This window comes from Hippopotamus amphibius, chromosome 16, assembly GCF_030028045.1.
Source record: "Hippopotamus amphibius kiboko isolate mHipAmp2 chromosome 16, mHipAmp2.hap2, whole genome shotgun sequence".
In the NCBI taxonomy this organism is placed as follows: domain Eukaryota; kingdom Metazoa; phylum Chordata; class Mammalia; order Artiodactyla; family Hippopotamidae; genus Hippopotamus; species Hippopotamus amphibius.
In genome coordinates, this window is record NC_080201.1 from 17,701,657 (window position 1) to 17,714,096 (window position 12,440).

At 40.9% G+C, this 12,440-nt stretch overlaps 1 protein-coding gene across 1 annotated transcript in view; it reads right to left on the minus strand.

Annotated features, from left to right (window-relative positions):
• Positions 1–12,440, minus strand: part of TANGO6 (transport and golgi organization 6 homolog) — a 172,143-nt gene that overhangs the window by 95,473 nt on the left and 64,230 nt on the right. The window contains exons 13-14 of the mRNA XM_057711664.1: positions 7,873–8,388; positions 5,418–5,475 (exon numbers count right to left, since the gene is read on the minus strand). Coding sequence (XP_057567647.1) covers positions 5,418–5,475; positions 7,873–8,388 — 574 coding nt within the window. The remainder of the gene's footprint in view (positions 1–5,417; positions 5,476–7,872; positions 8,389–12,440) is intronic.

A 12,440-nucleotide genomic window follows, 5' to 3' on the forward strand; every position in this document is an offset into this window, starting at 1 on the left:
AATATACCAGAGATCACTGAATTGCACATTCTTTTTTTTCAATTAATTAATTAATTAATTAATTTCATTGGCTGTGTTGGGTCTTTTTTGCTGTGCGTGGGCTTTCTTTTTAGTTGCGGTGAGTGGGGGCTACTCTTCATTGTTGTGCGCAGGTTCCTCATTGCCGTGGCTTCTCTTGTTGCAGAGCACGGGCTCTAGGCGTGTGGGCTTCAGTAGTTGCAGCACATGGGCTCAATAGTTGTGGCTCACAGGCTCTAAAGCGCAGGCTCAATAGTTGTGGTGCACGGGCTTAGTTGCTCCGCGGCATGTGGGATCTTCCTGGAGCAGGGATCAAACCTGTGTCCCCTGCATTGGCAGGCGGATTCTCAACCACTGCGCCACCTAGGAAGCCCTGAATTGCACATTCTAAATGGATGAATTTCAGGTGTGTAAACTGAATCTCAAATAGGAAGTTTAAAAAATGGGAAAAATGTCTATTTCCCAGAACTACTTCAAGAATTTACTGAGCTAGCATATATGAGAGACATTCGCTAAATACTCATTTGTTAATTAGGTGATGTAGAAACCAGGTCTGGACACAAAAGAAATCTTCCTGTTTCAAGGACATAAATGGAGATGATAAACTTCATAAGACTACATTCCAAATTTCAATGCCCGATCCAATCAGGTGGTCCTTCAAGGGATAGAATTATTTTCAGTTAATGGTTGCCCAACTTGGTTTATTTGAAGTAGAAATCTGAGAATGAGATAGGGAGTTCAGTCTCTGACAAGTTAAGACTTGTAATCCTGCTCAGTTTGAAACTCGGTAAGAACAATTTCACCTTGTATCTACTTTCCTCCCTTTCAGGCCTTTTGCCTTCCCTCCCCTTGGCTCTTCTGCCAGAAACGAAAACTCTTCTGTGAAAGGAAAAGGGTAGAAGAGTGAGTGCAATTTGTTCAGGCATGTCAAGATGTCTAGATTCTCTTCACTACGCACACTGGCAGACTCTCACCTCCCATGCTTGGCTCAGAGCCTAGGGTTTCTTTCCTTTTTTCAGTGAGCCTAGGAGTTTCGTCCAAAGGTTCTTCTGACACCGATGGGGATCGCTTGGGTCCCTGAAATGCATCTGTCACTGGTGTTGCTTTCAAAATGCTCTTTAAATAACTAAAAGTGACTGCAAGGACATGAGCAGATCCGCACTAAGATAAATAACTTGGCTATAATATCTTTTTGAAGAATATCACGTGTTTACTTATCACATTCATTACTGAACATCTATTTCAAGACTGAAATGTGAAAAATGCCCAAAACATCAAATATACATTATGGGACTCAAGGACATATTTTAACTCCTATTTTGGAAAAGAGAAAGACTGCCACTTTTTATCTTATATACTTTCTTGCCATTTAAATGTTTTTAAAACAATAAGAATATATTAACTTGTATAGTAATGATGATGATAAAACAATGAGAAAAAGGCTATACAAGGAACCTAAAAAGGAGAGGCACTTAAAGGACGCAGTCTAAGACTACGTGTTCTATTTATATACTCTGGATTGTAACTGGAACTCAGCAACTTGTATATAATTCTCTGCCTGAAGAAGCTGCTACTGAGTGTCTGGGAGCAGCTGCTATGAGAACTAAATCAACCATCACTTTCTTAGTAGGACTAAAAAGAGATGCAGTCTTTCATAAAATTAAATTTTAACTCATAGGGAATTTAGTGCTCAGATTGTTGTGATGTACAGATAATTTGTACATCAGAAATTCCTGCAGCAGATGTCAATAAATACCTGTTGAATGAATGAGCTTATTTAATTCCTCTCTGCTCTGCTCTGATGCCTTGACTGCAAACAAAGTTGATGAGAAATTACAAAAGAGATCCAAAATAACAATAAAGTAAGCAAAGGGTATCTTGTAAATGGTTCCTTCACATGGAACCACTCAGTCAGCCTAGAAAAGGAACACTTTAAACACACATAGGCACACTTACATACTCACACATACACTCCCCAACACTAATGTTACTCAAACCACAGCCAAGCCCCCTTGCACTACAGGACATTTACACGTGGACTGGTCTTGTCTGTCTGACTGGGAGTCCAGAATGGCTTGGCTCTGGAGTTTTAGGCCTGGGCAGATGAAGTTGGCAAGGGTGGTGGGAAAATTCAGCTCTTCCCTTTCTTAGTGGGAAATTCACCTAAGGCCTTGGCTGTATAAGTGCATGTTATAAACACCGAAAACATCCATTAATTCAAACTTGTCTGCTGTGGGGGAGCTGAGAACAGAAATTAGACCTCTACCTCCCATGTTCTTCATCCCCAAATTAGCTACTAACTGATTAGCACAGCAATTAAAAGTAGTAAAAACAAACACAAAACCAACAGTTGTGATTTTTATAGCAGACCCTAGAGGCTAATGAGCTCAGTGGGTTAATCAGCTAAGAGGCTTATTCCAAATACCAACGTTGCCCTATGAGAATGACACACAACCGCTTCCCGAAAACCTTGTCCAAAAAAGAGAAGAAAAGAAAAGAAACATCTCAATGACAGTATTACAGTTTCCTGGAAAAAGCAGAGGATGACTTGTTTTCACACTTACTAATTATCAGCATTTCAGGTTCTTGCCTCATTGATTTATTTGATTTCCATAAGTGCCAGTCACTGTTACGTGGCTTCCTGAGCCCTATCGAGCCCTCAGGCTTATCTCAGTTCCTGGCCTCTGTGACCTCTCAGCTGCCAGTAAACACCTTCTCTCTATACTTTCTCTTGACACGCTCCACTCTTCTGCTCTTGCCTAGCTGTCCTTTTACCTCTGTGAGTGGTTGGTTATTTTGTCTCCTTTGAAGAATGTCTTTTTGCTTTTTAACTCTCATGAAACTTTTGTACTATATAATAGGTGCGCAGTAAATTTTTGTTAAGAATGAATTCCAAGGCTCAGGCCTTCATCGCTGTACACTTTCCCCTCTGAACTCTTAAGTTTCAACTCCCAGGTGTGCATAGAGGATACCCAAATTACACCAAGAAATAAGTAGCCAGTAAGGAGCTGCACGTGCCTCTGTGCTCACAGAGAACCTTGCCTGAAGGACCGCATTACCGGCTTCAATTCCTCACCCCTCCCTGCATCCATGTCCTTTGCTCCACGACTTGGCAGTTTGTCCCACTAAAGGGACAGAGTATATTTCTCCATCCCTTGACTTTTGGGCTGGGCCACATGACTTGCTTTAGCCAGCAGAATGAGGCAGAAGTGATAGGCTGTTAGTTCCAAGCTTAGGCCTGAAGAGGCCTCTCGAGCTTACTCTTGCTCTTGTACGTGTCTGCCATCACCACGCGAATGCGCCCTGGGAGGCCCTGGACCAGGAATGATCAGGAACAGGTGCAGCAGAGCTACTACAGCCTGCAGACCTACAGGGAGCGGCAGGGCTGCCCAAGCCCAGCCCTGGTCAGATGCACCCCATTTGTCCACAGATGCTTAAGTGATAAGACGTGAATGATAATAAATGACAATATGTAAATAATACTGAGTGTTGGGGTAATCTGTTATGTAGCAGGAAGTACCTGATAGAAGCTACCTACTCAAGCTTTAGCTCTGAGAAGTTAGACGTATTGCACATTATTACCCAGCAATATAACAACAGAAACAGTAGTGATATGATGACCACGAGGATGACATTAAAGTCATAATACCTGACACATATTGAACACCTAATACGCACTAAGCACTTTCAAAGTATTAACTCATTTAATGCTAGCCTCCTTTTATAAACTTTCAATGATAGAATAATTCTAGATTTACAGATCTATTGAGAAGGTGCACAGAGAGTTTCCATATACTGCATACCCAGTTGCCCCGATTATTAACTTTTACATTAGCACGGTACGTTATCACAATTAATGAACTAATACTGACATTTCATTATCAACTAAAGTCCATAATTTACTCAGATTCTCTTAGTTTTTCCCTAATGTCCTTTTTCTGTCCCAGGATCCTATCTACCGTATTACACTTAATCTCCTTAAGCTCTGACAGTTTTATCCCTCTCTTCCTCATTAAATTTTATTTTCTTATTTTTTTGGCAACAGCTTTATTGAGATACAATTCACATACTATAAAATTCACCAATTTAAAATATACAATTCAATAGTTCCCAGCACACTGACAGAGCTGTGCAACCATCACTACAACCAGTTTTAGAATGTTTCCATTCCCCCACAAGGAAACCCTGTATCCTTTAGCTATCACTTCCCAAACCTTTCCCCTTTCCCCCTCGCCCTGGACAACTACTAATCTACTTTCTGTCTCTATAAATTTACCTATTCTGGACAGTTCATATGAAGGAACTGTACAATATGCAGTTTTTTGTGACTGGCTTCTTTCACCTATGTTTTCAAGGTTAATCCATGCTGCAACAAGCACTGCATTATTTTTTTTTTTGGCTGAATAATATTCCGTTGTATGTATACACCACATTTTGTCTATTCATTCATCAAATGGTGGACATTTGGGTTGTTTCCACCTCTTGGCTGTTATGAACATTCGTGTACAAGTTTTTGCGTGGCCGTATGTTCTCATTTCCACGGGTGAATACTTAGAATCGCTGGGTCAAGTGATAACGCTATGCTTATCTTTCCGAAGAACTGCCAGACTGTTTTCTAAAGCAGCTGTACCGTTTTACATTCCTATTTAGCTCCCTTTTCAGAGGCAAGAAATCGAAGCCCAGAGGGATTAAGTAATCTGCCGAAGTTCACACAGCTGAGAAGCCGGGGAAGGGACTGGGCACTCCCGTGATCGTCTCCACCCCCGGCCGCTGAGGACTATACCACACTGATGGAGCCAAGAGAAACTGTGAGTTAATTCTGTCTTCTCACCGTTGTCTGCTTCTCACCCTTTTGGGAATGGTGCCTAAGTCTCTACACCCCTTTTCACGAGGCCTCTCTCTAGATTTGAAGTCCACAAATTAATAGAGATGGGAAGAACAGCAAAGAATCGCAAAAGAGAAATAAAATTATTGCAAAAAATGTTGTGATGAGAAATAGTATAGATTCTGAGATTCTTTTACCTTAAAGAGAGAGCCAAGGTGCACAGTAATAGTAGTCATGTACTTATATTTAAAAGGCCAATATAATGAGAGCTCACATGTGAGCCATTCTTTACCTCCTTAAATTGGAGGAAATGGGATTTAATTTACAGAATAAGTAAACATAAATAGAGGCTTCGTCATCATTATGAGATACTGAAACTCTATGGGGCCCCTTTAGGAACCCTCCAGGAGCATTATTATCATGACTTAAATCAAGTCCTAGCTAGGAGGCAGGAAGATGGACAAAATGACCAGCAGTTTGTGTGTAGCTCTAGGAATTTAGGGATTTTATGCAAACATACACGATACAATCTTTGGTCCACAAACTCAAAGTCCTTTAACCAGGACTAACTTACCCTGAATAGCAGACAGATATACAAAGCTGTCTTCATGCTCCAAGTTCTCCAAGAATATCTGGAAGCACAAAATATAGCAGCGATATGATTCACTAACAGCAAGCAAGACCTGAGAGATCCTTAGAGCAGCCTCAAAAGAGTAAATGCTTTTGTTTCTCTCTGTTGTAGCAAGATATTGGTCTGACTCAAGCATCCTGCGGGGGGGAAAACAGTATAAATGTTTGAAGTCCTGTTTTTATAATAGTTACAAGAGGGTAGCGATTATAGGGGAGATACTTCGTGACGTTGTCGAGCATACACCAAGAACAGGCATGGAAGCCAAAACCTGGAAGAACAATCCTCAACATTTTTTCCAGCCCACGGTAGACAGCCATTCTTAGATATGGCATGACAGACTACAGGCCCTGGCACACAAGAGGCCAGGTTTGGGGTTCTATCCAATTAATAGCATGCCTGCTGTAATTTGATCCTTTTCTCTTGCACTCAGCGTATGGAAATGCAAGTGCGAGACGGAGATGTTATTATTGGGATAACCTTGAATCTGTTCTAATTTATTTTTAAAAATCTTTTGCGAATTTCAGCACTTCAACTGACATTAGTAACAAATTACTCTCAACACATCTCATAATTTAGGAACCCACCAGGGCATGTCAACCACAGAGGGTGCTGCTTATCTAGAAGATGTGACAGTGACACGTTAGGCTTAAACCCTAACATGAGAGCCAGAGGAAGACAGTGGCCATGTGCCCATGTCCCTCCCACCTGGTATCTAGAAGACAGGGGTGTCTGTTCCATACATAGTGATGTGTCCTTTGCTGGAACAGCAATTCTGGATATCAGCTTGATGCTGCTGGTCTCCGCATCTGCAGCACGTTAGGGAGAGCCCAAGATTACTTAAGTTGGGAAGATGGCCAGGTTAGAAGGGGTGGAGATCATGTACGGAGTAAGAGAAGCGTAATCCAGGGTAGAGGCCATGGGCAGAAAGAGGAAGAGATAGATCTGAAAGACTTCTTGGAACAGGAATTGACAGGACTTGAAGACATACAGCACATGAAGGTTACGTTAGTTAAAGAAAACTCCAAAGATGTTCATAGCAGTCACCATCTAAATAGGTGTGTGAAGGGATATTTTTAATGATTACTCAAAGGAGATGTATAATTTGAGGTTTTCAGCAACATTTCAATGACAGCAAATCCTGAGCATGTCTGTGCCTCAGTTTTCTCATCTCTAAAACGAGGATAATATTGATATTTTGGTTGTTGCAAGGATTAGAGATAATGTCTGAAAGGCATAGGGCTTGGCTTTATAAACAGAAGTTATCATTATACTATTGGTTCTGATACTTAAGTGACTAAAATAAATGTTTCCAATTAGAATTATAATTCTTAGTCTAATGGCTAGAGTATATGGAAAAGATAATAGTAATAATATAATAATAATAAAAAAACCTTTATTGGGTGCTCATTAGGTGCCTGTCACTATAATTCGTGCTTTATGTGGATTAGTTTATTTATTTTTATTTATGTATTTATTCTTTTAGGCCGTGTGGTGCACCTTGTGGAATCTTAGTTCCCTGATCAGGGATTGAATCCTGGGCCCCGGCAGTGAAAGTGCCGAGTCCTAACCACTGGACTGCCACGGAATTCCAAGATTATTTTAAATCTTTCAACATAAAGTGGGTCCAATTATTATTATCCTCACTTTACAGATGTAAAAACTGAGGCTCAGACTCAATTTTCTTGGACAAAGTCAGTGACTTAAATGATCTGCGATTTGATCAGTCATGTCTAGACCCTGGCTCTTAATCTGTAACCCATATGAGGTTAGGACAACTTCCACAAAGGGGAAAAGATCCCCAACTAAGCGTATATAGTCTCCCACAGAAATCTACGACATAAAGAACAGCGTTTTCACTGTTAATGGAGGGAAAGAGGGGAGGAGACCCAGTTCGGCCCAAAGCCTCTCTGAAGGGGACCCAGAGAAAACAGGTGGCTTATCCTGGCTGGGTCACAGTGTTACAAGCGGCCTCATCCACCCGAAAGGTACTTTCCCACCTCCGGGCATTTGTTCAGGTTCTTCCATCCTCCGTTCCTTCATTGGCTCAAACTCTACTCGTGAAGCCACGTCAAGATCTACTTCCTCCAGCTTTCAACTCTCTCCTTCTCCTGACTGTCCACAGGGTTTCTTGCCTGTAAAAGTTCTGGCACCCTGCTCGTGTTCAATGGAGTAGTTTCATGTGGTTACCTAAGTCTTTCCTGTGTCTGAGTCTTGCCTCCACAGGACAATTACAACTTCTCCAAGGGTGGTCTAGGACGGCGCTTGATACGCAGTCAAGGCTCCTGGAAAGTGGTCTCAGTGCGCGCGCGCGTGTGTGTGTGTGTGTGTGTGTGTGTGTGTGTGTGTGTGTGTGTGTGTGTGTGTGTGTGTGTGTGTGTGTGTGGTGTGTTCTACTCACCTTGAGAAGCTTCTCCTGCATCTCCAGGGCTTTTGGTTCTCTCTGCTCTATCCAGCGAGAAAGAGTTCGCAGGGCAGCAGCCCGTGCTGGAATTTGAGGATCGTAAGCTGATAAAAGAGCTTCCTGGAGCTGTTCTGCGGTTATGCTTCCTGACTTCTGGTTTGTAGTGGTGCTGGGCCCCTGGACTTTCTGAGGAACGAGGGGAGCATGAGGTTTCACACCTGTTTGGGTGGGTGTGTCTTGGCTTTGCAGTGGTTCCAGGTGGCTACGAGACACATCGCTGCATCTTTCGTGACTGGTTTGTTGCTGCTCTTCCCTTTTCCCTTCCGGCTCCTTTTTGTTAAGGGTACTCTGGGCAGCCACACTGACAGTCTCAGTGGAAAAAGCTCCGTGGGTAGAGATGGTGATACGGAGATCAACAGCGAGTTCTTGGATGACAGGGTCAGGGTATGTGTTGGAGACCTTCTCCAACAGAGGCAGCAATTGCTTCAGGACGGCAAAATCACTTGACTTCAACTACAAAATGAAATGAAAAATGCCAAAGCCAGATTAACATAGCAGATGTTAATATGACCTGAGCACAAGGCAATAGATCATGAGAAAAAAGGGCTGGAAGCAACCTTGTTCCTGGCGTAATTGGCATATAGCCTGAGTCTGGCACTCCATACTACCGTTGAATAATTACAGCTAACATTTATTAAATACTTACCATGTACAGGTACTTTTCTAAGTTAAAAAAAATACATCAGTAACACATGTTATTACTCTTTTCTTCCCTCCCCATTCCCCCACATATTATTACTCTTAATTTTTACAATCTGATGGGCAAAACATGGTTTCTTATTATTTTAATTTGCATTAAACTAACAACGCTGCTAAGCATCCTTCCATGTTTATTAACTGTCGGCATTTCTTCTCCTGTGAACAAACAGCCTGTTTTCATCCTTTGGACCCACTTACCTCTGAGATTGTTTGTCTCTACAGCTATTCTTACCACATGTTTTAATACCTAGGCATATGGTGAAATTCTTTTGTATTCTGACTTTTATTGTATTATTGTATTTTTTACTTTCATTTACCTTTTGCCATAAAAAAATGAGTTCATAATAGCAAAGTACTTAGTGCCTGACACACAGTAAGTGCTGTGTAAATGTTTTAAAAATAAATACAATAAACAAAGAAAAAATACACACACATAATCATGGCCCTATAATCTAGTTACTATTATGATCTATATTTTAAACAGAGGGAAACTGAGGCACAAAACAAGTAACATGTGTAAGGTCATACAACTGGAAGATGGTAAGATGTGAACTCAACAAATCTGGCTCCAGAGTCCACACTCTTACCTAAACCTTACAGTCTCACTTGAGTGAGTAAAGCTACAAGATCTAAAGTGGCTGGTTAGCATACATGGGCACCACAGGTCTGGAAGGATTTGGGATGATAACTGGCAGAAGGTAATTTCTCCTAGAAAATGGGAGTGAAAACTACATAATATTTTATTCTCTCCAGATGCTCTGTTCTAATAATGCCTTACTAGGAAAGGTGCATGGGCAAAGAAACAAGAATCAGTGGTGCAACTTCCCTGGTGGCACAGTGGTTAAGAATCTGCCTGCCAATGCAGGGGACATGGGTTCGATCCCTGGTCAGGGAAGATCCCACATGCCACTGGGCAACTAAGCCCATGCGCCCCAACTACTGAAGCCTACATGCCTAGAGTCCGTGCTCCGCAACAAGAGAAGCCACAGCACTGAGAAGCCTGAGCACTGCAAAGAGTAGCCCCCGCTCGCCACAACCAGAGAAAAGCCCATGCGCAGCAACGAAGACCCAATGCAGCCAAAAATAAGTTAAAAAAAAAAATCAGTGGTGATCCTTTTCTGTTAGAAAATACTGCAAAAATTGTTGTATGAAGCTTCAGGAAGCCCTGATCATTTGAAAAACTTGCATGTCTTAAATCCTTTTTAGAACAAGGCAGGGTATTTATTACTTACTCATTCGCACACTTCATTATCCAACCAACCAATCATGTAACCAACTGTTTTCCTACAGGACCTATATAATAGTCTCATATTACACTTTACATCCACAGAATTGTTATTGTTCATTTGCTCTACCACCTTCCTCCCAAGAAAATGAAAACTTGAGGTATATGTCAGGTTCATATCTGTAGAATTTCACCATAAAAATATATGTCACTTAAGAAAAGGGTCACTTTTATCAAGAATCGATGTGAAAATGGAAAAGACATTTTAGAATAATTATGCTAGTGTTATTATGCTAGACTTCATTCAGTGCCTCTGTGGTATCATGGACCTTTGTTTTTTCTTTAGGCATGTGAAATTGGAATATCTACTTATAGCTATAGTGTATGGCTTCTTTTTCATTTCTATTACCACAATTTCTTCTTAAAAAAAAAAAAGATACAAATAGACCTATGGGACAGAATAGAGGGCACAGAGATAGACCTACACAAATATAGTCAACTGATTTTTGTTTTTTGAGGGATCTCAAAGATTATTTAGTCTGACCTCATCATTTACAGGCAGCCCAGGAAGGGAACATGTTTAGCTCGAGAAACTGAGAAACGGCAGAACTGGGCATGACCTCCTGACTCTCTTTCCACTGCTCTTTCTCCTATGCAGCCAACTTTCCTGATCCCAGATGATGATGACATTTCTTAGCTAGAGTCAGTTGATGGTCGTCAGAGCAACCCATGGACAAAGTTAATTACCCAAGGAAATACTCTTCATAGCAGGCTTTACTCTCCTCTCAACAAATATCGTGCCTGAATGAGTGCTTTCAAGTTGATGACCCTTGGCATCCTCTTGCCTTCCTAATAACTGCTTATAAATTAATTCCTTATAGATTGCCTTTGATGCACTGAGTGCCTGGGTAGACACCAAGCACTCTACTGAACTTTGCGACAATGAGGTGCCACGTTTAAAACTGCAATGAAGGAAGCTTCAGACTGGTCCCCAGGGAACATGCGTTCCAACTCCCTGACCCTGCCACTAACACCCTGGGGTACCTTGACAGGGCATTTCCAACCTCTGAACCTCAGTTTTCAAATCTGTTAAATAAGGCTGAATTCCTTCCTGATTTCGGGTCTATGAGATGAACTGGGATTCTGGGTGCCCACCCGACAAGAACAGGAAGTTGCATCTGGATTTATTAATTCAGATGTCACTCCTAACTCAGTCAACTGATATTTGACAAAGGAGCAAAGGCAATACAATGGAGAAAAGACCAACTTTTCAACAAATGGTGCTGGAACAACTGGACATTCACATGCAAAAAAAATGAATCTAGACACAAACCTTATACTAACACAAAAATTAACTCAAAATGGATCACAGACCTAAATTTAAAATGCAAAACTATAAAATTCCTATAAGATAACAAAAGAGAAAATTTAGATGATCTCAGGTATGGTGATGACTTTTTAAGGTGAAACACCAAAGAAAAGAAATCCATGAAAGAAATAACTGATGACCTGGACTTCATTAAAATTAAAAACTTCTGCTCTGCAAAAGACAACGTCAAGAGAAAGAGAATATAAAAACAGATGATTGAACCTGGTGTACCCCCAAAAAAATAATAAAAAAAAAAAAAAAAGAGAAAGAGAAGACAAGCCACAGACTAAGAGAAAGCATCTGCAAAAGACACGTTTGGTAATGGACAATTATCTAAAATATACGAAGAATTCTTAAAACTCAGCAGTAAGAAAACAAACGACCTGATTTAAAAAATGGGCAAAAGACCTGAACAGACACCTCACCAAAGAAGATACACAGGTATATAGCAATCAAAGAGATATTCAACATCATATGTCATCAGGGAATTGCAAATTAAAACAACGAGATACCATTACACATCCATTAAACTAACTAAAATCTAAAACACTGACAACACCAAATGCTGGTGAGGATGTGGAACAGGAAGTTTCATTAATTGCTGGTAGGAACGCAAAATGGTACAGCCACTTTTGCAAGACAGTTTGGCAGTTTCTTACAAAACTGAACATACTCCTACCATATGCTCTAGCAACTGACCTCCTTGGTATTTACCCAAGTGAGCTGAAAACTTAAGTCTACACAAAAACCTACACACAGATGTTTATAGTAGCTTTATGCATAACTGCTAAAACCTGGTAGCAAGTGGATGTCCTTCAGTAGGTGAATGGATACATAGATCGTGGTATATCCAGACAATGGAATACTATTCTGCACTAAAAAGAAATGAGCTGTCAAACCACGAAAGACTTGGAGAACCTTAAATGGGTTATTTCTAAGTGAAAAAAGCCAGTTTGGAAAAGCTACATAGGGTATGATTTCAACTATATAACGTTCTGGAAAAGGCAAAATTGTGGAGGCTGTAAAAGATCAGTGGTTGCCAGGGGTTGAGGGAGGGAGGGATGAACAGGCAGAGGATTTTAGGGTTAGTGCAACTATTAGCTATAACACTATAATGGTGGATACCTGTCATTATATATTTGGCAAAACCCCTAGTGCACAGCACTAAGAGTGAACCCTAATGTAAACCGCAGACTGTGGGTGACGATGCGT